Genomic DNA, 27,186 nt, shown 5'->3' on the forward strand with positions numbered 1-27,186 from the left:
ATCCATGTCTTGCTACTAAGCAGTCTTTTTGTTACTGAAAGCCTTGATTCCACTGCTTGCTCCGACTTTGATGGACCAGCACACACAAAGCTGTACATACGTGCTTAAATATCTTCCCCCTTTGGGGCTGAAATTTCCTTGGATTTGATATTTGAGTGTCCTTAAGAGGCTGTTTCTGTCTTCAGTACTCTTGCACCCCTTCCATAGTAGGGCATTTTGCTATCTCACCAAGTCTTTTCCTACTGGGCTGCTGTGAGGATTCATGTATAAGTGTGGGTGTTTGTAAGCTTCTCTTTTAAAAAGTTTTTTTAAAATTTATTTTCTGGACTGGGAAGTTTGTTTTTGTTCTGTTTTCACTGATTTTTTTCCCATAAATTTCTAATTTAGTTTCTTTTGGTTATGACTGTTTCTTTAAAATATTCTGTCTGAGGCTGTATGTCAACCTTTTATTTCATGACCACTCTAAATGATGGTAAAATGCAAAAACCTGTGATAAAAAAGAATCTGCTTCTATTTAAGCTTGTTTCTTAAAAAAAGGTAATAAAGACATACATATCTTTTGTAAACTAGAACTAAGGCAGCTTTTCTGGAGTCATCTGGGAAACAAGCTTATCTGTTTTCTCTTTAACCTTCTGCATTATTAAGAACAAACTTACTTTCCGCTCTCTGATCCTGGCTTCTATGCCTTGTATGAACATTAAAATGGCTGTAAAGGGCCGAATTCTGCTCTTAAAAATAATAGATGGTGGTAAAATATTATCTTGTTGGCAGCTTTAAACATTGCATACACGTCCCCAGGAAGCGATGGCAAAAGGCAGAGTGTGGGATTGGCAGCTGTTTGTATTTCCCTGCCTTGGGCCACGAGGGAGCCCCTTCACATCATTTCACAGAGCAGCTCCAGGGCCCACGATTGTGCCCTCGGCAAAAAAGGCAATTTAACATTTTCTCAGGCTGGGGATGCTTTATCTTAAATTGAAAAATTTATGCACTTAGTCCCCAGGTATATTAAAACTTAGTTGTTCTCTCTATGTGTTTATGTCCTCTAACAGTCAAGGTCAGCTTTTTAAAAATTATCAGCTTTAAAATAACATTTGCATGTATGTGGGAATTGTAAGCAGAGTTAGTAGTAGTTATAGTTGAAGAGCTAGAAGGAGGGAGAACCAATATAGTTGATCCCTTCCTGGATTGTGCAACCTCTTCAGACATGACTCTTCCATTCTGAAAATTTTAAAATTCTGACAGGGAACAGAAAATGTGTTAAAAGACACTTAATTTAAAACATTTTCTAGTAGAAAATACGGTTTGAAGGTGGGTTTTTTTTGAGTGTTAGTTTATTAAGTCTGTTCCTGTGCATAAGCCATTGTTGCAAATAAGCAAAAGGGCTGTTGAAAACCTGCAGGTTTCTCCTCCATTGTATGGGAATGTGTGCAAATTGGTGGAGGAATAATTTCTGCTTTGCATCTTCCTAGGCATCTAAATTTAAATAATATAAATGATACACAAGTATTAAGAATGTTCATACTGATGCACCTGCAGCAGCTTTTAATAAAATGAAGGATTTATTTGGTTTGTAACTTTGATAATGCTTTATTTTAAATGCCAGAGAATTAAATTATCATTGTTTGTATAGTGGTGCTAGTGGACTCTGTCTAGCTATACCTGTGAATACTGTCTTCAAAATGACTTTCGTAAGGAGAATAAAATATATTCCCTTTTACATATAACTTCTGAGAATTCCTAGCCTTAAAAAAAAAAGCAGCATTTAAACTTTGGAACAGCAGCTCTCCTTTGAAAATGTATTTTAGTAGTAGCTGCATTCCAGCTTTGGTTATCTCTAGTGCTGTAGTGAAGGTGAGTAATATTTCATTAACCTGTATTGACATTTGCTGGAACTCGTCTGTGTTCTAGCAGGTTCTGCAGGACATACTTGACTTTGCTGCCAAGGGATACTTAATATTCAAAAGAAATGTGATTTGGTGGAAATGAGGGTCACCTTTTGTGTCACTCTGTGTCATCTGCTTTGGTAGCAGGAGGATGCATTGGCACAACAAGCCTTTGAAGAGGCTCGACGAAGAACTCGTGAATTCGAAGATAGAGACAGGTCTCATCGGGAGGAAATGGAGGTGAGGGTTTCACAGCTGCTGTCAGTAACTGGTTAGTACTTTCCCAAAACTTCAGATTGTTTCTGTTTATTTGTCTGTTTGTACAATATTGTGTATTTTCTGTTTGTTCAGTGCTGTTATATAAAAATTGCAAAATGCATTGTTTTTTACTCTTGTAAAACAGATTTCAAGTTTTTAAAGTTTTGATAAGAATTCTCTGATCCTGTATTTTCTTCCTTTCTGTAGATGGTCTTTTCTGCAAGTTCTTAAGCTGTAAAGACATATTTATTCACAGAGTTACCATTTCTCTCTGAAATGATACTTTAATAGCAGAGAGGAATCTTTTGCCTCGTGCATTTCTCATGAATACAGGAAAGGCTTTGGGAGCTGCGGGGGCACAATTTTGGAGCTTGTTATCCTGTGTTGAGGGAAAAATTACCAGCCAATTTAATCAGATGCCACAGTCTGCTTTCTTGTACAGGCTAGTTTTATTGTCTTCTCACCTTTTTCTTACTGGTGGGAAGTCTCACTCCTTCTTTTCACTGGTTTAGTTTCCCCGTCTTGTTCTTTGCTTCTTCAGGGCCCCACAGTCTTGAATCTTGTTCTTTCTTGATGAAAGCAGAAATTACTGGGATTGAGAAAAGAAGAGCCAGGAAAGGGAATGGAAACCATCTGCTCTGAGATGTCAGAAAGGCAAGAGCTGTAAGAGGACGAGTAATAATACATAAGGGGAGTTGGCAAGTTAAGGCAGGCTGCAGGTCAGGAGAGAATAGGGAGAACACAGAAATGCTTTGAATTTCTTTCCCTTACTAATGCTGTTTCTTACTTCCTGCTTCAGCAGTACAGCCTGACTTAAGTATAATCAAATATGATCAGTCTGCTGGTTCTACGGTTTTTAGAAAATTTGATTATTGTTATTGCTAAGCTACTTTTCTTTTGGCATGCTTTCTGGTAATTGGGATGATCAGACAGACTTTCTTCCCTTCCAACGACAACTGGAAGACACTGAGCATGGGAATGAGAGGGAGCAGATAGGCACAGAGGATAATATCTCTCACTTTGAAGTGGCTGGAGTATGTCTCCTTGCAAACGCTGCTGCAGCCAGGTCAGATGTCAGCTGTAACAAAGGTAAAATCCTTGCCTTGGAGGCCTTGCTACCACTGTATTCTTGGAGCAACAGCTAGATTACCTGAATAATTCTGTCACAGCATAGCTAGAATCTACTTGTAAATTCAGTTCAGAAGGAAGGTAGAATTAGCTTTAAGCTGTTAATGAAGATATGTGCCAGCCTTCTTTAGTTTTAACAAGACAGTAGGACTTTAGGTACAGCCTTATGTGTTTGACTTCAATGTACTTAAAACTTTTCTTGTTTTATTCTCCTTACACTGTGCCTGTCATCCCCACTCCTCTCATTACAGAGAAGCTGTGTGCATGCTGAAGGTTAAAAAAGAATGAGGCTTCCTGAAATAACTTTTGGTGCTCTAAGAGACTTAATTTTTCCACCAAGTGTAGAACATGCTTACTTGCAGCTAGACTGTGCAAAAACACTCTTTCAATTAACAGTGAGATTGAGGTAATATTGAGCATCTGGAGCTTTGTGACAGACATCAAAACTCATGATACTGAGACACAAAAAACAACATCCTTGGCTGTCTGCAGGAGCTGGATTCAATAACTTCTGAAAAGACACTTGCTTTTAATAAGGCAGAAGGCAGTTGCTGTTAAGTGATGTCCTTATTAGCCGCTAGTACCCATTTTCTCTTGAAACAACAATAGTTGTTGTCCCAGGTCTAAAGCACTGGTGTAGATCACCCACAGAAAGGAAGAAAAGGAAAAATTACTGACTTGAAATATGTTTAAGCAGAATAAAAAGTATTATCAAAAGTTATTTCAATTTGTGATGACAAATACAAATCTTTAATAATTGCAATACATTGTTTTGCATACTTTCCTATTTATTTTACTGTGTATGTTTAATATGTCTAACCAAGAGATTTTTTCCTCCAGTACTTGTAGGTCTATAATTGGTTTTTACATTTCAGTTTTCATTCCTGTGTTTGGGATAAGATGTCCTGAACATATATCTAGAATGTTTACAGACAAGCTTTTGTAGTCTTGATCTTAGGACTGCACAAAAATTAGGATCTTTTGGGATGAGATGGAAGAGAGCAGAAATAGACTTACAGTGCATTCCTAACGAGGAATCAGGTTTCCAAATCATTCATTGTTACCCTTACTTTCAATCTAATGCAGCATTTGGGCAGAATCAAATGAACTTTAATCAGTGAGCCCTTGGTATTTGTGATCATTGTAGCAAGTTCTCAATAGAAAGTGATGCATAAAAGTGCATTCCCATGTTTGTTGTATTTGTGGCCTGTATTGAATTTTCCGATGCTGACATGCTCAGTCAGCTTGGAAATACAGTTTGTCAGTGGCACCCTTCTGATGATTGCATTGCTGACAGCTGCAGAAACCTTAATCCAGGCTGCCTTGTGTTCTGTTTCTGTAATTTCAATAGGGCCAACAGCATCTTTGGTTTCACTACAGAGGTGGTACTTGAACGCTCTTTTATAGAAAAGGCCAGTTCTAAGTGTGCTGAGTGAATTATGTATGTTGTGCTACACACAAATTAAGATACTTTCCTCATGGTCTTTTTAATATGATTTCTATACAGCTTTCATCATTACTAGAGCTTTAGATTTTTCTTTTCTGCCATGCTTGGCACAGACAGTAAAACTCAGAATTGGCAGATGTGGAACAGGATCTCATCAGTGTTAATGATGGTTTTGAGAATTGCAACACTGTAGAAAATCAGGATTTTTCTGACAGTAGAATTACAGCTGAAATGCCTTTAATAGGGACCAGATTCTGCTTCAGTGGGGGAGGGAAGGGGAATCCTGCAATATTCCACCCACTCCTACCCAAAACAGAGGCGCCAGCTCTTTGGAAATATTTATCCATCCAAAGCCTGGCAGCATATGAAAATGATCAGATTCAATTCTTTATTTATATAGCTTTCTGGGTAAAAAAGATTCCCTATTCTAAGTTTTTCTATAGACTTAAAGTCTGTAGACTTAAAACTCCTCACATAGGAGTGATCAGTGATAAGTTGTTGAAAACAGCATGTTAAAGTGGCTTGTGTGTGGCAGTTGGATTTTAGAATGGTGACACCTTGCAAGGGGAAAAAAATGGCGAGTGCAGTAACAATTTAGAAATTATCACTTTACTAATTTTCATTTTTAAGTATCCTAAAAAACCCCATAGCAGTTAAAAAAATCAACAAAAAAAGAGCAAAAACCCCCCTTCAGGGTGTTGTCAGGTTTGTTTGCTGTCTTTTCATCATATAGAATCCCTTCAATTCTACTTTAGTACACCAAATCTTTATTTTAATGAACATATTCTTTGCATCTGAGGGCATCTGAGGTAGGTTGTGCTTGAATTTTCAAAGATGATTGTGTTTTTGTGCAATTACAGCACTCACTCCTCTGATGTAAATAGAGTGTGAGTGGATTTAGGAATTTTCATTGAAGTTTTTAAGCACCTCTGAGTTGAACTGAATTCTGTTACATTTTTAACATAGTTTGTTTTGAATACAAGATGCTTTTGAGTTTTTATATCAACTTGTGTAGCTCGGTTACATCAGATACCGCAAATCCAGCCCCACTGTCCAGGATTCTTTTGTTTCAAAGATGCTTTTGAAGTCAGTGAGTGTTCATAGTGCCTTCAAAATTAATAATGTATTCCATGGCTTTTACTTTTATGAAAATGTTGGAATGCTGAGACAGTGAATGTTTTATAATACACATGAAGAAAGACCTTATCCCCAGTGAAAGATTATTATTAAAAAAAAAATGAGGTGTATGAACTTGAAGTATTTATTCGTTCCCCTTTGCCAAACTAGAAGAGTGAGGAGACTAAAGGGGTTTTGGTGAGGCAGATGTTTAATTTTCACTATCTTTACCTCCTTGTGTCGTGGTTGAGAGAGTCAGTACGAGTGTCTCTGGTGTGGTTTCACTATGAATGACCAGAGTTCAGTGTCAGGATAAGAAGCGTTCTGCAGAAATGACTGTGAAGTTGCTGCCTAGACGTGGATTTCCAGTAAAAACTTTTGCTTGTTTTTCAGTCTTCTGGCATAGTAGCATGATGCAAAAATGTGTTACACTGTCCAGAACGGCTTGGAGAGATTTAAACAGCCCCTAGTTGGTGAAATTAGCACCTACTGGAAGTAATGGCCCGTGTTCAGTGCGGAAAAGCCGCAAGCAGGTGCCTCCTGCCAGCTCTTTGCTGGAGCAGATGGTACAAACTGGTGGATTTTCAAGGGCTGGGTAAAGAGAAGAGGCCCTCTGGTGTGTTGCTGTGTGCAGGTGGGGGTATTTTGTGAAGGTTTGTTTTGTACAGATGAACTGTAATTTCAGGCTTGCAGTGATCTGTTTCAGTGCACAGTTTGTCCGGCTGTGTTCCTCTGGAGCTTGGCTAAGGATGTCCCAATGGCTTTACTTGGGGATGGCTTGGATCTGTTCTCAGTCTTCCAATGTAATTTCTTCAACCAGTACTTTTGAAATGTCATGTTTTTCTACTTTGTGTTCATTTCCTATGTTGCTGCCATGCTCTTTATTTTAGCAACACTATGAGTAAAGAGACAGAGTGGTTTGCTCTCCCTGAAACAGTCTAGTCTAGCAATCTGTCTGTTTGTGGTCTTGTGCTAAATATAAATTACATTAATGGCTAAGCAGAGCCATTTTGGGAAACTGCATGAAATTCCCATTTTAAAAACCTTCATTTTGCTGAAAAAAACCCCTGTTTTGGAACTTTTGTTTCTTCCAGAAGCAATCCCTCTCAATACAAAGCACCAAAAACCCCCGCCAACCCCGCCCTTTAAAAAGTGCTGGAGTCAAAATTTGCCTACATTTTAAATACTGTGTCCTGCCCTAGGTTTTTACATATTCTCGTTGTTTGTTGGGAATTACCAGTTAAAAGGGGCAAGATACGTTTCATTTAATTGTGCTGAAGTTGGGAACTCTTAAAAAACAAACAGGATTTTGTTACACAAATGTAAACAGTTTACAGTTGAAAGAAAATAAAGTAGTAAGACTGACTTTCATGTTCTTCCCAAGGTTCTAGACAGTGAAATTATTCTCCTTTTCTTAATTTTTTCTAAGATGAAACTCCTAGTATAAATAAATGGTCTAACTAATTATATTTTCTCAAGTATAACTGGCTTCAGAAGAAAGTATAGTATTACAATAAGTGTTTGGGAGCTTTTTTGTTTTTAATTTTGGCTTGGGTTTTTAAAATTTTTTTTTTCTCATCAGACTCTGATTTTAAGTGGTTTTTTTCTTATTAATCTGAAATTAATTTAATTAGTGCTTATTGTACGTACTCTCCAAACTGACAATGATAGAAAAATTGTATAACCTTTAACACAGCTTTTTGGATATGAAAGAAACCCACGCCGTTAATTTTTCATGTGCAGTGGGTAGCGTAGTCTTGATATATGCTTGTGTATGACCATAAATAATTTGTTTAGATGCAGGATGGATACAACATAACTTAGAGGCATTAGAGTGGGAGTGTATTGCCTCAAAAGCTTCTGCAGTACGAGTAGGCCAGTTAAGTTATGACTGGTTTGCTTCACAAGAACTTAAATAGTTGGTGGTTGTGCAAAAGTGCTACGGAATGCATAGATCAGAAAAAAAATGTGTGCTGTACAGAATCAATGCTGACTGTAGGATGGAGAAGATCAATCTTGCAAATCAGGGAATACTGTAATATAAGCGTCTTCTTTCAGTCAATGAAGGTTAGAAAGGGGCTGAGCAACAGAGGAATACTGTCTGGAGGCAATCAATATTAATTATAAATTTATAACCTTTAGACCAGCCTTCAAACAATACTTTCTAAAAAGGAGCACTTCAAGCTTTTTTTCCCTTGGAAAATAAGTTTTAATATGAAAGTAAAAATTTCAGTGTCTACTCAAAGCTCTTCAGAGCTACCTATTTTTGCTGTGCTTTTTCCTTCCTTGGCTTGCGGTGACCTTGATCCAGTTACCAGTTTGGGGCAGCAGAATCATTACCTTCATAATTGCTTTTAAACAAAGATGCAACCATTGCAAAGATTTCAGGTGAGGGGGTGCATGGGGGTTAGGAAGCAGATGTGCTGCTTGGCCTGGTCATGCTCTGGAGCTCCCTTGCAGCCCATGGGAGAGCAGGCTCTGCAGGTGACACGATTCATGTGTATTTTCTGTAGAACACTGTTTCTAGGAAGTAGATAGGAGTTTGAAATTGAAGTCCTGATGGAGGCAGGTGCTAAGTCACTCTTATCAATGGCCTTTCTCAGGAAAATTTTTTATTTCGACTTTCAGTGAGCTTGAAAGACAATCAGAATGGAAGTAGGAATAAAAAAGAGCATTGGGTATAGAATTCATGGCATTAATAGTGCTACAGTTACTTCAGTCTAGCAGCCAGATCTCTTGCCAAGTTTGAGAGACTGTTTTCCATTATTTGCATAATTTAAGTGCTGCTTGACATTATAATTAAGAAAGATCAAGGCTACTTCTTCCCAGGTTCAGTGAAAAGGAGAGCTGATAGCAAAATGGATGTTATGGGCAGCAAACAAAGCAACTCCAGAGACTGGATCCAGGCCATGAAGTCTAATGCTGATAGCTATGCCTGCTAGGAATGTGGTAAAGATCATATCCCCTCTGTCTGCCAGTGGCTCATAGATGCAGTATGTAGTGGTGCTGCTGTGGCTGACGTTCTGGGAAGTGAAGATTGAGAGTCTCTGTGCAAGGCCCCCAGAGACCAGAAAGCACATGGGCTGCTTCATCAAGCTGTGACCAAAGAAGTTCTATTATACATAAGTTGACATTCTCATTATGCTGTAGGGCCCCAGTTTTCCTGATTCTAATTCTGAGAAGGCTGAGTTTCTCCTGCCCTTCTATTGAATAAGGTGACAGGAAGCAGGGCCAGCATTTTGAACCATGTTCAAATGTGTATGGGAGAGGCTGTTACTAATCAGCAACTTAAAGAGTTTTCAGTTCATTGCTTTTCTTGCTGTGGGTCTGCCTCAGATAACAGGACTAAGGGAAGGTGTGCTTGATTGTAACTAGTCATTTTTCTGAGTATTGCTCTCTTTGTTTCAGGGTTTTTTCATTTGGGTGGTTTTTATCCTGCGGTTGTATACTTTTTAGAAAAGTATCTGCAAAGTATTCTCAGGTTTGGTTGGTTGTTTTGTTTTGTTGGGGGTTTTTTATCCCTTTTCAGGAGGTTGACCGTCCTAAGAGAATCCAAATGTTCACTGTTTAGTTTTTCATAGCACAGCCTGATTTTTCACTTACTTAGTAAATTATAGATGGCAGATGCCAAGGCACATAATGCATCTGCTCTGTCTGTTTCAACAGGATAGAGCTGCCAGAATCCAATTAAAGAATTGCAGTGGAGTTGTCCATGAAGAGACTTTATTTTGGCTATTCCTTTTGTGACAGCCCTTCTTCAACTTAGCTCCCTCTTCCTTCCCTCCTCTTCACCATTGTCCCAAGCTGTATATGCAGTGGATATGGTTATACTTGTCATTTCACTGCCTGGTATTCAGAGGTCCAAATTTTCCCTGCTGCTTTTTTAAAATGATTCATTGAAAGGAAGGGCCATCTTCATGGCAGCCCTGTCCATACTTAGTAAATTTGCTTCCAACTTTCTCAGTTCTGCTTTCTCAGAGCTATCATGTAAACCACATGGTGGAACTGCATTATCTTTTTCCTGATGAGCTCATGTGGTAAGAGGAATTGGTTTCCTTAGGTATGCCTGAGGCCTCAGAACATGCACAGGAAGGGGGTAGGTAGAGATGCTCTCTCAAAGTCAGTTTAAGGAGTTTTGTTGGCACAGTTGGAAGCACAATAGGCTGCAGCATGAGGCAGGATTGAGTAGCTGGAGGAGGAGGAGGGGTTCTGACTATCTTGGCTGCTGGAAGAACTGCTTACATGCCACCTTCCTTATTGCTGATTTGTTTTTCCTTTGTGCCCCAGTAACAGATGTTAAAGGCTCCAGTGTGGTTCTTGTTCAGAAAAGTTAATGATAAAAGTTACTGATTTAATGATTTCAAGTTTATTGAAAAGAAAAATAATGTAATACAGTTATTACTGCGTCATACTCTTGATAGGACTTTCAGTCCATACCAGTTAGCCTGTGTTTAGGCTTGGGAAAAGCTCAGACATTAGAGTGTTGAAGAGAGCATAGGTGTAAGAGGTCCTGAAGGGCACACTTACTGTGTTTGTTTACTCTCAAGTCAAAATGTTTTTGTTAGTAACTCTTCTCTTTTTTGTCAATGTGTCATTATCCCCATGGTACCAGCATTATGAGTTCAGCATGAATAAATCTCGAGTAGCATGTGATAGGAGGCTTTGAAATGGTTTTTTTCCAAATATGTTCCTGCAATTCTTTCAGTTGGTCATCACACCCTCTCCAGGGTTAGAGGTTTTCAATGGCTTGTGGCCAGTTATAATTCCTTCTGTATTGCAGAAGATTTGCATGGCTTCATGTGCTGAAAGCTGAGTGCAAGGTGTTTTTCAGTGTTGAAATTCCTGATGTGTCCATTGTGTTAACTCTTCTGTTCCGGGATACTTGGAGGAATACTGGCAATGTTGGTTAAAATGCATTCATTTTTAGGAAAATTGCAGTTCTGGTGGGATCTGTGTACTGATTACAAGTTTCTCACAAGCAAGTATTTGTTATCCTTTCACTAAATAACAGATGAAGAACATGTGAAGTAATGTTCCTTCAAACTTGAAATCAACGTTTGACTGAAAAAATGAAATACACAGAGAAAAGATGAATAACTGCTGTTTTCTCATGGCTTATTAAGCATGACTCATAGCAGTGTATTCCATTTACCAATGGCAAAGATAGATGCATCTTTCTTAATTGAAGCAAGTCTCCTTAATCCTTGAGAAGCTGAGCCCATTATTCACTGAGAGTAATGTCAGTGCTTTTGCATGGCAGCAAAAGGTATGCATTTCAAAAATTACAGCAAAAACTGCAATTTAGAGGATTGATTAGCTATGCTGGGGAGTATAGAACCCCCAATTGAGAGAAGTCTGGAAATTGGTTTTCCAGAAGTCTGGTTTACATCTATAAAAGGGAAGTTTCAGCTTCCTGTAATAGACTGAGAAGAACTAGCAGATAATACCCTACTGATAGTCACACTCTTCCTACAAGGGAGTGTTAAGGCTCTCGTGGCATTTCTTATGGAAGTTGTATTTTGCCAATTGTCAGTGGAGAAAAATAGCACCCAATGCTTGTTTGCTCCACAGTGTGCTTCCTGTCTTCATACGAGGTGATTTTTCTAGTCTTTACCAAGCATCTTTTATTCTTTGTATTTTTCTTTCAGCATGTGAAGCACAGTTGTAGTTGTTGTATACTGTGCACGTTGTGCCCTGGCGGGATGGTTGTGACTGATAGAACAAGCCTGCTTCACACGCTTGTCTTTTTGCACAGTAGTAGCACAAGGAAAGGAGGGTGCCTGAGTCAGAGCTGTCATTCCAACATTTTGCAGTTGCTTGTGTAAATCCCCACTTACTGAATTGCAAAATTACACCTTTATCCACATACACTGTTGTAAGATATTGTAATGACTGCTTTTGGTACATTTGAGGGTCATTTGTCATGCCTTTTGCATATCACTTGAAAGGGCAAATCTGGTAGTTGTTCACTAGTGGCTTCTGCAAACTCTACAAGTAGCAATGAGGTCACGAATCATGCAAATTCTTTCATATGCTTTGAAAGAAAAGGCCACTTTAAGCAAAGCATAAATGCAACCATATGCTCATATCTTGGAGCCTTCACTGAAATTTGACAATAAAATTGCTGTGCATATGATTTGTTTTCTGAAGAAACACTGTTGTTTCTAGAGCAGTAGTATAGCAGCAATTAACTTGCTGGTCTTTTCTAGTTAGGTGTAAAAATGTTTATTGAGTGCAAAATTGGTAGAAGTAAGATTTTGGTAATTCATAAAGACAGTGCATGTCTTTGTTTCCTTTTAGAAGAAAGAGGCAGCAGGAAAACCAGAAAAAAATCTCGTTACAGGCTGTTCAATAGAAGGGTATGCAAAGTAGAACTGGTGCTGTTTTGTTAATCTTGGTACAACTCTTAAATTAGCCTGAAAGTATCTATTTAGACTTGATGAACAACCATTTCATATTAAGAAAAATCTTTACAGCAGAGTTTACATTTCTGTTGAAGGAAAAAGGAAGTGCGGGCTTTCCCTCAGTGATTTTGATAGTCAAAGCTGAATGATTTGGCTTTTGGAAATAATGTAAAAAGCTTAATTAAATGCCATCTTTTAATACTTTGTATCTCTACAAAGAGGACAGTTTGCAGAAGTTGTTTCAAGGGCCTAAAGGAATATGCCCTTAAACACTTACAGTCATCAGTGCTGTATGTGATTGGAGCAGTTTGCTTTAATCTGATTCCTCAGAATGATTACTGAGAAATCTGTGGGTTTGTGCACCAGCAGTGATGTTGATTGTCACCTTCAGATTTCTTCTGCAAGCAGGAGAAGCAGATTGCTCCTTCAGAGTACAACTAGTGCAGATAAAACAGAGCAAAAAGATTGGCTCACTCCTAATTATCTAAAGTGCAACCAACACTGAATACATAAACGTAGTAGGTAGCAATTGTGATATTTAAGGTAGTGGAGGTGTTTCCAAAGCAATAGTGGCAATGTGACCACTAAGGAGAGTGCAGGAGGGACTTGTCTCCTCTGAAAACATGCTGATTACTAGAGGGATTTATTGAATGAACTCCATGTGCATCAGAAAGGGACTGTTGCACATGAAAGGAAAATGTAACTTTAAATTGGCTTTTAAATAGGAGAAGGAAGCAGCAGTTCTCTGGGTGCAGCCAGCCTAGTGCACTGGGAGCCTACAATTAGGCAGACAAGAAGAATGGTAGATGAGGGAGGAAGAAGTGAACAAAGAAAGAAAAGTCTAAATTGGAAAAAGTGGTGTCAGTAGTGCATGGCAGAGGGTCTGAGAGTCAGCAGGCTCTGCTTGCTCACCCTTTGGAATGGGAGCACAGCAGCAGCAGCACACCATGAGCTGGGGCAGCTGCTATGCTGGTGGGAAAGCTTCCTCTCTGTCAGTAAATGTGACTCAGAAGAGCCCAGGGAACACCAAAGAGCAGCACTTGTGCCCCTGTTAGTCACAGTTCTGTTGAAGTACTTGTGTTGTTCAGTGTGATGGTGCAAACACGGTAATTGCTTGAAGGGTATTTCAGTGGCACAATGCCTGCATTGAGGCTATTCCCCAGTCTTTCAACAACATAGGAAATGTCTTTCAGAGCAGGGAAGTTGTCACTGGCTTTGCATTTTTTTAAAGCCCTGAATGTGGCAGGTTATTGTGGCTGGTGAAGCTGATGGAGCCACATGGAATAAAGCCTGTGTCATGATACCTTCCACCAGCTGAGAATGTGGCCTGAGACTGTTTGGGTCATGTGGCAGTTATGGGCCATGGTGCCAGCTGTTCAGTCTGTAAACCTTAAATAAAAGTCGTGGTACTAAGATGTCTTAAAAACCAGCTAGCATGCATTAGATGTTCTCAGAGTTGAAGTATGGCTTTAAAATTTTAAGGAAATGAGTGTTTTTAAGTACTTACATGCAGCATTTTTGTGTGCTGTACCTGTGTACAGGTAGAGAAAGTAGATAGCCATGTCTTTTGGTGTGACTGACCATACTTAATTCCCTCTTTACAATGTCATTAGCTCAAACTGTTTAATAGAATGGTTTATTTAAAGAAAAACGTACATTACTTTTTTTTAATACAGGGATGCAATCATATGTCACAGAGTTTTCTCAGTTTGTTAACTTTGCAGGTGCACCAAAGAAGAAAGTAGTTAAAACCCCCACTTTTATGAGGTCTTAAAATGTGTGCCCATCTATAGATTAAATTGTGCTCATGTGTTACTATAAGTCTCTTGATTCTAGAAGCTAAAGTAAATTTTTCCCTCATAAAATTATTTGGAAATTATCTGATGTACTCTATCTTGTATTGTAGCCTTTCTCCCTAAAATTGACAGAAAAGGCTAACAGAAAGGAATTTCACAGGAAAGAACATTATTTTTGGAAGAAAAGACACAAAATTGTTACCTAACTACTGTGGGAGTCCCCTGCTGATTGCTAAAGCCATGTTTAGAACCTGGCACTGTGAGTGTGCACATGTGTGGGCACGAGCACAGTCCCTGCTGGGAGCTCCAGGCTGGGTGGGGAGGCACAGCAGACTCTGAGCCCCTCAGGGACAGGGCAGTGCTCGGCTGCCAGGCCCACAGCCCTCCTCTGAGAGCTCAGTTGCTACGGGGAATGAACCGAATCGAGGGCAAAAGAATGATTTTGATGTTAAAAATTAATGCTTTGCTTACTGCTTGAGTTGTAAAGTTTCTGCCTTAAATTGGTTATGGTCTTAGTCGTGTTAACATAGTGAATGAAATAACTGATAATTTCCTGGTTGCTTATCCTCAGTGTGTGTTTGTTAATGCAGGCAAGAAGACAGCAAGACCCTAGTCCTGGATCTAACCTGGGGAGCGGCGATGATCTCAAACTACGTTAATCAGCGGCAGCAGGCATCCCACGGGTCTGCACACATGCATTGCTTCTACTTGGCAAAGGATTGAATAAAAGACCAGAAACTGTGATAACTGGGTATATTATGGTCTGTTTCCTGACCTGGGGCAGTCGAAGTCACCACGAACTGCCATGGTTTGCACTATGTTTATGTTACAATACCTGCATTTCCCATTTTAAGCATGTAGCCAGTGGCAATTTGAAATTTTGTTTTTCTATGCAAACTTATTTTTGTTGGCACTATTTTAGTGAAATGGAAACTTATGCAGCTATAAAACCATTTTTCTCAACTGTAATAAAAATTGTCACTTAAAAAGAGGTCAAGATATTACAGATTTAGAACAACTTTGTTTTGTTTTTTTGTTTTTTGTTTTTTGTTTTTTTTTTTTTGTTAACTGCTGGAAGCCAATGCATTCCAAGCTTAATTTTTTAATATGGGCTTTTGGAATTTTGACTGTCCTTATTGTGCTCCTGCTTTATTTTAGATAAGCATTTTTACCTTTCTTTCAGTTTTCTTTTTTCTAAATTTGCAAGACCTTCTTAAAACTGCTGACATTATTTTGCATTATTTCCAAGCTAAACCCAGTGAATCAGAGCTGTTGGAATCAGTTTTCAAACTTTGTGGGTTTGTAAATGTTACAGTTGCAGTATTCTTTTAACTGCTAACAATTCATTGGTTCCACTTTTTAAATGATAAAAATCTTAAAATGTATATTTTCATGCATTAATGCATTCTGCCCCATTATCTGTCTTAGATTTTATTCTGTACCAAGTGAGTTTGGTGGCTGTTATACCCTGTATATAGTGCTTTACTGAAACTCAGAGGAAGTCGCAGGCTGGCTTCTGTTTTATTCAGGGATTTTTTTTTAACTAGTTCTTCAAAGGGATACTGCAACTCCACAATCAGATTCAACAGTGTTTAAACTGGGAACAAAAGTGATCAGCTGCCAAGGTGATATATATTAAATCATGTTTAAGATAACTGCTTTAAGTATATTTTATATCTTGGGCTTTTTGTAAAGTTGTGCTGAATGGTGAAAAGCTGAGATGAGCTTGTGTGCAGGAGTCTTGTACTGCACATAGGCCCCTTCTATTAAATCTTATGCAAATTAAGACTATGTTGCAGTATATATTGCATTTTCTAACAGGGTAAGATTTGGGATGAATTAATGTATGAATTAATCTTGTTTTATTTGGGGTGATGGTGAATGGACTTGCTCCAAAGTTTTCATTGCATCCAATATTTGAAGAAAATTGATTGGGAATGTAATGTCATTTGGCTTTGTTAAAATGTGGTGCTTCCTGTACAGCCTGATTGATTAAAATGTCACTTAAATACCTTTTTAAAATATGGGATCTGAATTCAGTATTTTAAGAATTATTTGAAAGGTAGAAACTCTATATGGTTAGAACAGCTAAGTCTTCATTAAATTCTATAATTAAGACAATTATACATTCCTCATTAATGGCAAAACAATTGATGCAAAAGAGGTCTTGCAAAAATGTAAGCAGATGTCAATGTGAAGGAGAATCTTTGTATGTTAATAATATGAATATTTAACATTCACTTAAAAATATCATTAACTGTAAACTGTGAGAATGTCATCAAATAGAAATATTTTGATACTTCAATTTAAATGTGATTCACCTGAAAGATAATCTTTTTCACTCTGTGGCCACATATTCTTCTTGCTCTTCTTCCCCCAAAGAAATAATTTTTCTAAAGTGTTTCTGCAAAGAGTTATTTAAGGGACACACGCATGCATCCGCACGCATCCCTAGCCTTGGATCTTCTCTGCCATCTGTGTATTTTTGATGGAATAGCCTGAAGATTTATTTTAAAATGTTTTCCTAACGTTTCAGACAGTGGTTTTAAACCATAAGTACACAGGAAATGACGCTATCAGATATTAACGTTGCTATCTCTGTGTAAATACTGAACTTTCCCTATCATCATTTAGCATTCTGCTGCTTTCCATATCTTAATGCTGGCATTAAGATCACAGCCCTTACCCTCTGCTGGTTAGTGCAGACTTTTTAAAGTGCATTTTAAGTTATTGATGCAATTTGATATTTTTCATAATTTCTATTTAAACTGAAGTTGCATCATCTTTCTTGAATTCATCTCCTGTAAGAGTTGCCTTAAGCTACAGGATTGCTTTTGCTACTTTTTGTGTTGTATGTTTAACTTTCATAATAAACTTCTGTGTAGTGAAAACGAGGTGCTGTAAGTTTATTTGATTCCTTGGCAGTCCCTGCTGACATATTTTGTTTAGATGCAAGGCTGCCTTGATGTCCGTGGCTAAAGCACTGGTGACATCCAGTGGTCACTTATCTAACTGACCCCTCTCCTTCGCTGTGTTCAGCCGCTGTCTGGAAGGAGCCTTTAATAAAAGGGTCTGCACTGGGGAAAATATGGATTTTGCTGCCCTAAAACACCTAAAACAAGTGTTTCTTACACCTGATATGCCCTGCTTACTCTGAAAGCATGGATCTGCTCCAGGGGCCCTGAGCAATGAGCTGTGTGCAGTTACAGAGCCTTTGTGGGCACGTTGTGAGAGCAGCCGCCAAACCTTGTTAATTGTGCTGCTTTGGGCGAGGGGGGAACCAGGGGAATTGCATGTGTAAGTTCAGGAAATGGGGAAATGTGGTAAAGTTCTGTGGGGAAAATATGAATGTCATATACTACACCTAAAACCTTCTGAAGCTGCTAAAATTTTAGGTGATATAACTTCAAATAGTTAACACTGACTGAATGACAGTGGTTAGGTACTGAAATCAGGCAGAGATCTGCTCGCTTCATAACTGGAGAGCTGCAGCATGCTTTGGGAATGTTTACATGCAAAAGGACAACGTGTAACCTTATTTTAGACTTTTACAATCTGTGAACAGACCAGAGAGCACCTAAGAAAAGCAGCAGTGCTGTGACATGTGGCTTTCCTGGAGGTGTTCAGTTTGAAGGGAGGTAGTTTTTAAAAGAGACATAAATGACAAACTGTTGCTCTGCTTCTGTTCTGAGGGTAGATGGTGTCTGTCAGCTGCTGCAGGCTCTGCTGTCCAGGCAGAGTTTTAAAAGGCATCTGTAAACAGCTGTTCATAAACCCATTAGGTAATTTGTCCATTTACCTGCAAGCTTGTGGAAGGGTTCACTTTTCTGCCCAAGGTACATCACAAGTGGATGAGTACAGTACTTGTACAGCCTTTTCTTGGCTGAAGGCTTTAAAGGACAGAGGAATTTACCTCTCAGGTGTGTGAGTAGCAAAGGGAACCTGTAGGTCTCCCTGCATGAGGCACATACAGCAGAAAATAATTTTAAGTGTTACAATCCAGTGCCTTAACTAGCATGACTTAGGGATGGCTGTCCTTGATGTGGGAGTGAAAGACCACTGGAAATACTGGAGCTTATTGGAATTGAGAAGGATGTCAGTGACCTGGAGCCCAACCACAGCAGGTGAGGTATGGTCACTTCCAGCTGTGTTTTTTAACCTCCTGCTCTTACATGACCTTTTCTTAAGCCAAGAGAATACAGAGCATTAACTGTTTCTCAGAATTCTAAAATGGTTTGGGTTGAAAGGGAGCTTAAAGCTCATCTGGTTCCAACCTCCCACTAGACCAGGTTGCTCAGAGCCCCGTCCAACTTGGGTCTTGAATGCTTCCAGGGGTGGGGCATCCACAGCTTCTCTGGGCAACCTGTGCCAGTGCCTCACCACCCTCACAGGGAAGAATTTCTTCCTGATACCTAATTTAAAGCTCTCCTCTCTCAGTTTGAAGGCATTTCCCCTTGTCCTGTCAGTCCATGCCCCTGTCCAAAGTCCCTCTCCAGCCTCTTTGGTTACTGGGAGGGCTCCAAAGTCTCCCTGGAGCCTTCTCCAGGCTGAACAACTCCTGTCTACATAGGAGAGGTGCTCCAGCCCTCAGAGCTTCTTTGTGGTCTCCTCTGGACTTGCTCCAGCAGGTCCATGTCCTTTGGTTGTTAGGGACCCCAGAGCTGGATGCAGCATTGCAGTGCAGGTGGGGTTCTCAAAGTTTAGTCCCCTTACTGAAGTCCTCAAAACCTGGATGAGCAGGTTTCCTAGTTTCTCTTGAGGGAGACAGCAGCTGTCCTGAGCTCATGGTCCCCTTCTGAAAGCAGAAAACAGAGAAAATGAACTGTGAGTGAAAACAGCAGCTTTTCTGTTCCTGCAGATCTATGATGGTTTGTCTAATAACAAGCCTTGCTCAGGTAAGGGCTGGGAAGTTTGATGAAGATGTGGTTTCAGAGAACTCTAGAACTGCATGGCCTGGGATGATCTTGGCAGGACTTGTGTATATTCCTTTGTTTGCTGTTAGTTCAGGACTCCCCTCTGTCATAGATGTATTAAGGAATCCATCCTGTCTGCACAGAAATAGGACCAATTTCTATGAAGTTGCATTATTTTGTTACTACATTTCCAATGCAAATAAGAGAATGACAGAAATGGCTTCAAGGATGGGAATTGCAGTGAGAAGTTAGAGCAGAGTGAACATTTGCATGGGCAACATTTCTCATAGCTCATTTGCTTGACATCCTGTCTTCACACTGCCACCAAATGCAAATCCTAGGCTATGCATATTCATCAACTGCTGCATGCTCAGAGCTGCTCCGGGTTTAAGTAACTATTAAATAGGTTTCTCAATTACAGGTTGAGATAAGTGAATTTTCAGAATTGCCTTGGGCTCATTTCTTAAAGCTCAGGAGTGAGAGGGGGGAAAAGTGGCACAGAAGAGCTGAGTGCTGCCTCTCTGGTGCTGTCACCTGGCACAGCGGATGGCTGAGGAAAGATGGGGAAAGGAGTGGGAAACCAGAATGCTTCTTGCTCAGTTTTGTGCCTTTTACTGAGCCTGGTCCACAGTTTATCACAGCTGGTGAGATTTCTGCCAAGTCTTTGTTGCTTCCCACAACTCTTCTGACGTGTAACACTGTTTTTCACCCTGTTGACTTGATGATGGGGTCTTGGAGGACATGGGTTTTCCCGGTGCTCCACTTCCTCTTGTTCCACAGGCTGTGATTCTCTGCTTTTCATAGGAACCGGTGGCTTTGCCACCTTTCCCCCTTTTCAATCTTCTTTCTTCCCTGGAGCAGGTGTTGGGTTTAACTTGAAAAGAGAAAAGACCTTCTAGAGGTGGAACAAAGTTTACACCTGAAAGCTCCTGGCTTTTCCAGCTGTTATCCACTGGCTTGCTGAGAGAGTCTGTTGCTCTGAGCCTTTCCCACATGCATGCCCAACTCTTTCAGCTTTTGTTATTCATACCTTACAAAAACCCAGCGACTTCTAATCAATAGAGAAACAAGCAAGCTTTTCAGGAGGTGGCTCTGAGCTGTGAGAGGCGCTCACCCCAGGGTGAGCAGTGCCAGCCAGGGACAACGTCCCTGCTCAGAGGCACTTGCTGCTCACATTCCTCAAGGGGGTTGGGCCTTCGGTTGCAGTCGGTGGGCAGAAGAATTGAGTGAACTGCCCAGGCTCGTTCCTGGCTTCTGTGGTTGACTCGTTCATTATAACTTTACAATACAACTTGTGGGTTGTGTTCTGTTCAGTCTTGGTGCTGTTCTCAGCTCTTGGAGGATGTGGGGCAGGAGAGGTCAGTGGAGTTCGATGTACAGCTGTGGGTTTCTCTTCTGCAGTACGTGAGATGCCTCTTCTAAAATCCTGCCCATCTGCATGTTGAAACTGCCCTCAAACATGGACACCTCACTGCTTCTGCAGCCTTCTCCTATGGCAAGGGTTTCTCTCCAACCCCTGTTTCTAAATGCATGGAGCTGCATGGGCAGAGTGGCCTCCTGATGAAACCCCGGGAGCTCTAAGCTTGGAGGAGAGCAGAGATGTTGGTGGAGGGAATGTGGGTTTGCTGCTGGATTGCAAACAAAGCCGTGGGGGGAACAATTCTTATCAGAAGGCAATCCTTAGTAAAGAGGCAGCTCTACCCAGAAACACCAGACTGGCCATCACCTCAGCGCCAGGAAGGCTGCCAAGTATCTCACTTCCCAGAACAATGTGCTGGCTACCCAGAGGAAGCACCAGGTCCCCTCCCACCCCACCAAGAGCTGAGCAGTCCTGTCCTTCACAGCGCTCCAGCCCCTGCTCCCCGATGGCCCCTGCACAGGGCAGCACTGCAGTGCTCTAGAGGTGAGACACTGCAATCCCCTTCCAGCACCATCCAGCTCCTCACTGGCCTTCCCCAGTTGCCCCAGTCTACCCTCTGGCTGCTGCCTGTGACTTGTCACCAGCCTGCAGATGCCTGGGTAGCCTGTCCATGGAGCAGGAGCCTGTGGCCACAGCTGCAGCAGCCCAGGAGTAGGAGGATAGCTGGGGATGGTCAGCCCTGCATGAGAACTTGCTGTGATCCAGCTGCAGGTCATAGAGTCATAAATGCTCAGGGCTGGAAGGAATCTTAGAGAGCATTCAGTCCAGCCCCCTTGCTATGGGCAGGGAACCTTTCAGGTCATTTGTTCTGGCTGTGTTTGAGGTCTGGGGGCCAGGGCAAGGAGGGAAGGGAGGGATAGGCAGAGTTGCATGCACAGGCTGTTCTGAGCTGCCCAGTAATTGCCTTCTGCTCGGGTCAGAGCTGCTGCTGAGGAAGCCCCAATCACTTTCTGGGCAGCAACAGCCCCAGCCCAGAGCCACTTGGTGAATGCTCCCACACAGATGAGAGGACAGATCCTCTTTTTGGTTCTGCTTTCAGTTCTTCTCTGCAGAGCATGTCTGGTGTATGACTGCTGGGACCTGGTGCTGGTGGTCCCGTGGGGTGCGTGACTTTCTGAAACCACCAACCCCAACAAGGTGCCCCATCACCAGCTCCTTCACACCCTCTCAACATCCAGATCTCTACATCAGGGGCAGGATGTGCCAGCAGGACCACAGGGCACTGCATTGGGAGCGAGGCTCAAAGAGCATCTCTGTTGCTGATTTTAACCACAGCCCATGAGTAAGATTCAAGTCACCCCCAAGGTGCTCATTCACCAGAAATCAGTGACAAAATGGGCAGTCAGAGATCTTCAGGGGCTCTGAGAAGGCCCCAGCAGCTCTGGCTCATCTCCCTTTAAATGATGAAACCCCAAGCACCAGGGCTGGAGCAGGCTGGTGTAGGGGGCTGACCCCTCTCCCTCCTTCTCATACCATGCCCCATGGCCCTTCCTCATCGTCACCTGTGACACTCAAATGTCCCTTTTGGAAACATCTCTGGAAGTGAAACTGAGCCCAGGTGAAAGCCCTGCCATGTGTGCAGCACTCCTGGGTCCACAAACCCTTGCAGCAGGGGTTTTGGGGATTCTGCAGAATCCGCAAATCTTTTTTTTTTTTTAATAAAACCTGTGCTTTAAATTACTTTATTTTTATAGAATCCCTGTGCCCACACACCCCCCAGGGTGAATTTTCCCACCAGTTCTCAACACACGATTAAAAACCCCAAGTGCCTGGCTGGGCAGCAGCAGAAGGCAGGATGCAGTGGCCAGCGGCTCCTGGAAGGACAGATGGTCCCTCGCACCAGCTGCTGACGCCGCTGGCTCCGTGCTGACTGATCCGGGAAGGAGCGGGTGACCATCCCCTGTGCCGCTGCCCCTGCCCTGCCGCATCCCGGCTCCCTGCCCGGCACCGCGGCGAGCTGGGCTTCGCACCCTGCCCACGCCTGGCAGCGCCTCCCGGGCTAAACCACCCCGAGGCAGAAGGAGAAACCAGCGCATCTGTTTCTAATGAAGGCGAAGCCAGTTTAGATCTAGCCCTGCACGAATCAGAGATTTGAAAATATATCTGGAGTTCTGTGAAATGCACTTAAAGCGTGCCGGCCGACGGGCGGGGAGCGCTGCCCTGGGGCGATGCAGGGGAGCTGCTGCCTTGTGGTGAGCAGCCCCTCCCACGGCCAGCTTTTACTGCTGCTCCCCTTCCTTCCCGGGAATGCTCCATGCCCATCCATCCGGCCCTCCTCCTCAGCCCCTGCCCTCGCCCCAGCCCTGTGAAATGCCCTGTGTGGTGGGGCAGGGCTGTGCCGGCTGTGCCTCTGCCTGCTCAGTGTTTAGGGACCATCTCAGCAGCATCCGCGCTGAGCGCTGGGAGCCTCCCGTTTCTGCCCATCTCCAGATACCAAGCACGGTGCAAAAAATGCAGGGGAGCTTTTGCAGCTGCCGGAAGCCCAAATCTGGGATGTGAGAAGTGATGCTGGTGACCACCGTGTTCTGACTGAGGACGAGGTGTAGCCTTGCCCTGCTCCCCGCAGCCCATAACAAGCATACACCACCTTCCTACCCCTGGCCAAGCACAGAACCACCTCCAAAATCTTTATAGTCGATGGGCTGCACAGCCGTCAGTCCAGCACACCCAGCAGGGAGGAGGATGCTGCCCAGGAGCATGTGAACCCCAGCCCAGGGAAGCTCTGGACAAGACTCAGGACAGGCTGGAGTGTGTGCAGGCAGCCGGCCGGTGGAAAAAGGCACTGCCCCACGAGGCAGCTCCTCGCACCACGCTGGGGTGCTGATGCTGCACATCCTGCCCGTGTTAGCCTTGGCCGCCGCTCCAGCGGGTTTCAGGGCGACTGAAAACCATCCCGGCAGGGCAGGGCAGGGCAGGGCAGGGCAGGGCAGGGCAGGGCAGGACATGCTCAGCGCAGGCGAGGAGGGGAGAAGTGCTGAGCCAGGGAAAAACGCAGCCAGGGGTCTCCCCTGGGAAGCTCCGTGTTCGGTACTGCCAGACCCTGCTCGCCCGGGGACCCCCAGCCTGGCACCGATGCGGCACTGCCCAACTCGGTGGGACCCGAAACCCTTGGTTGCGGGATAAAAACCCCTGAAGAGGTGGGATAACCCCCCCTTTCAGAGTGCAAGGTTCCCTCCTGGAGCTACCAACGCTGTTTGGATCCATTCCTAAGTGGCAACCCAGAGCCCCGCAGCAGGAAACGCACCTCCAAAAAAATCAGAGCAACTTCAGAGCTTTATAGCAAATAGCTTTCCTCCGACTGAATCAGTGCTGCCAAGGCTGGTGTCTGCTTCCAAGCCATTTGTACGAGCAGCCACAGGGCAGATTTCCTTACAGACCCGATCTGTGCTGCTCTTGAATCCGATCGGGAGAGGGCAGCTCTCCTTCGCTCTGCGCACGGCTGCATCCCACGCCTGCGAGCCCCGGGGAGTTTTGGTCCCTCCTGGTGACTTTTGCAATTTTCCGCTTTCTTTTAACCGACTGGATTGAAAAGCCCAGCTCTTCTCAGCGAACATCTCCCCGCAGATGCGCGGAATTTGTAAAAAAATTAAGTAAAAAAAAAAGAAAAATTTTAGAAAATTTCGGTAAAAATCCATTAATCTCCCACAGCTGCTGATCTCACCCCAAAATGTGATAGCATTGTAAGGCTTTGGTAGAGGAAGCTGTCTCCGATGGATGCACCCACTGCCATTCTTTCAGTCAGAAAGGTTAACAACTGAGCCAGGCTTTAAAAATTGATTATGATTTTCAGAAAGCTGTGCATTGCTTCCTGAGCCCTGGGGCTGAATTTTCCAAGAAGTGCTCCATAATCTGGAGAGTGAGAAGGGTAATTTTATTCTTTCAAAATTTAAATTTTGGCTGTCATGAGGAGTTGCCAAAATGATGGTGCTTTGCCCAATCTGCCTTAAAAGTGCCACCCTGCCTGGAGTCACTGGGGAGCTCAGGGGGCTCCTCCAGTCACTCTGGGGGGTGTGATTTCAGCTGCCCGCATTGGTCCCCACTTGGACCTTTGGCAGTCTGGCTCTGTGGTGGGGACACACAAAGAACCTCCATCCCAGCACCCCTGTGGATACCAGCTGCTCCCAGCCCCTGTGTCCAAGGGGGAAAACATCCCTGTGTCCATGAGCAGCTCACGGGTGCTTGATGGGTTTGGGGAAGAAGACGTGTTGGGGGATCTGGGAATTTTCATAATTGGGAATTTTCATAACTGGGAATTTTCATAATGGGAATTTTCTAACTGCTGGCTCAGCTGTGCAAAAAAATAATTACCTAACCCCGCTTGCAGCTGGATTTCCAGCTGGGAGAGGTTCTCCAGGAGACAGGAGCAAGGCAGGAGGGATGTGTCCAGCAGAGATGGGGCCGACCCTGGCTGGGAGTTTCTAGCTTCTCTCTGGAGCTGGTGATCACCTGTGCAAACCACCCACTCCCACTGCTACTGAAACCAGAGGCTCAAAGCAACCCTGGAGCTGCTCTCCTTTGGTGGTACAGCCAGACAGCAGCCATGAACACAGACTTGGGGGGGGGGTTCTGCCTTCTGTGACTTGGGATTTGGTTTCTTCTTTACTTGTCTTGGCTGATAGAATGAGGAATGTGGTCTGAAAGGGAACCAGCTGGTCTGGAAATCCAGGCAGGATGCCCTAGGTGCATGGGGGGAGATTTCCTGCGCCCAGGAAAGGAGGAGGCTTGAGCTCCGTGGTGGGCATGGGTGCAAGGAGGTGCTCCACCTCAGCTTGCACTTGTCCTCCTTCAGGGAGGGATGATGGGATTTTCAGCCAGCCGGGATTTATTGTTCATCTGTGCTCCTGCCTGGGACTTCCCCCCTCACCCTGGACAGTCACTGCAGTTGACCAGAAAACACCCAGCCCTGTAGGGTGCCACCGCCCTTTACTGCCCATGGCAACTGAGCTCTGCCGTCCCGGTAACATCAGGGCTGTATTTGAAGCTCGGGGATGAGGTGACAGCCCCTTGTCAATGCACTGGTGAGTGTTTTAAAGAACAAACCCCCAGACCTGGCAGCACCCAGCCTTTCTCCACTTAGTGTGGGATTTGGGTTGATGCATGAAAATGGGTGGCAGGGGAGAGGCACACTCAGAAATAATTTTTTTTCTGCAAGTGTACTTGGCCTTTATTCTCCTTGGTGAATTCAGCTTGTACTTGTGGTACTCTCTTGAAAAGGATGCTGAATCTTCTTTAATGAAAGCCCAGACTGTTGCATCCCCCAGTGTGCAGCACTGAGCATTCCAAGGGCATCACCAAACACAGAAATGAGGTGGAGAAGGGTTTCTGCAAAGCCCAGTTGATCTGCACCCACCTGTTTTCTACCCAGGACCTCAACCTGAGGGCTGCATGTGCCATGGACCAGCTTAAAAGTATATGAATTTATATATAAATACTGTATATATACAAGTATATATATTTCATACCTCTATAGTGAGCTGGAGAGAGCCAAGTGGCTCCTAAGGATTAGCCCCTGCTCCCCAGAGAGGAAAGGCTAATTTCTGTTTTTGAGCCAATAAAGATATGTCAGAGGGCTGGAGTGAAGGGGAAACATTGGCAGCACCTCTGTGCTTTTCAGCATATTAAGATGTCACCATGCCTGGATTAAAAAAACAAAAGCAAGCAAGGCATGAATAATAAATAGAGCAACATGCAGCTGACTTCAAGGGAAAACTAATTTCCCTGGGGCTTGCTCCACACCATATACATTAAAATCTCACCTGCTTTGACAGCTCTGTGACCTGAAGAGAGATGCTGAGAAGTGTGGTGTTCAGAGCAGAGCCTGGCCGAGGTCCTGCTCCCAAACGTGACTGGGATTTCTTTTTAATGCTTTGATTCCCCCTGCCAGCGATGGCTTGCTCTGCCTGTGGGAAGGAGCTGCAGTGCAAACCTAGCTGAAATTACGTTCGACTATTTTTTTAAAAAATGTTCAACCCCTAAATTTCTGTGTTGGGCTGTCTGTACTTTACCGATGTTTTCTGTCCTGCTGTGGGACATTCCATGTGATGGGGTTGCCCTGCTGCAGACCTTGCTGGGACATGGTGGCACAGGGATGGGGTGTGGGGTCTCCACCCGGAGGGATGCAGTGGAGGAGAGGAGACAGAAGATGGGTATTACCCAAGGAGACACTTTTCTGCTACCACTCTCAAATAAATATGGAAAAAATGCATCTCCCCCCCACTCTCTGCCCCTCCTGGAGCCTCAACCTGCCAGCAGAAGGAGTTACAGCTGCTTCCACACCGTCTGCACCCTCTTGAATTTCCATCACTTGTGCAGCCCTACCCCAGCGAGGTGTCACTTTGTGTGAGCATGGCATGGGTCCATATCCTTAGTTTTCCTCTTTTAGTTCTCTGCTTATTTGGGCAATGCTTGACCTGGTGCCTTTCATCTTGGATCAAGTTTCCACCATAAAAACGAAGGCTGGTCTGATGTGGGTTGTCCCAGGTGGTGGCACATCCTGGCATACTGGGAGAGCTCAGTTTCCTCCCCAGCTCTGTGGGTGTTTCTGGCACCCGGGGTCTTTGGGTGTGACCAAAGCAGGTTCCTGCGCGGCGAGCCCTGTCCCAAGGGAAATGTGGGCTTTCCTAGGGTCAGAACTCCGGGGTGGCAGCGCCCCTGTTTGCTCAGACAACACTGCAAAGCCAATGACCTCGTTACTCCTTTCTTCCTTACTGAGTCATTCCCGAGTTCATTCCGGTAACTTTGCTCGTGCCACTGACTAATTTCTCCTTAACTCCTCTTTCCTGCACTCTGGCCTTTCAACTGGACAAACTGGATGCACCTGG

General features: G+C 43.3%; 1 protein-coding gene across 3 annotated transcripts in view; it reads left to right on the top strand.

Annotated features, from left to right (window-relative positions):
* CBFB (core-binding factor subunit beta) overlaps positions 1-16,926 on the top strand; it is a 39,254-nt gene extending 22,328 nt beyond the window's left edge. Inside the window, exons 5-6 of one of the 3 annotated variants that reach the window (XM_039558236.1) lie at positions 2,028-2,154; positions 14,623-16,926. In XM_039558236.1, coding sequence (XP_039414170.1) covers positions 2,028-2,154; positions 14,623-14,645 — 150 coding nt within the window. In that variant the 3' untranslated portion in view covers positions 14,646-16,926. The remainder of the gene's footprint in view (positions 1-2,027; positions 2,155-14,622) is intronic. The other 2 variants (XM_039558235.1, XM_039558237.1) reach the window with 2 other exon arrangements.
* The last annotated feature ends 10,260 nt before the right edge of the window (positions 16,927-27,186 follow it).

The sequence above is a fragment of the Corvus cornix genome, chromosome 11 (genome assembly GCF_000738735.6).
Source record: "Corvus cornix cornix isolate S_Up_H32 chromosome 11, ASM73873v5, whole genome shotgun sequence".
Lineage (NCBI taxonomy): Eukaryota > Metazoa > Chordata > Aves > Passeriformes > Corvidae > Corvus > Corvus cornix.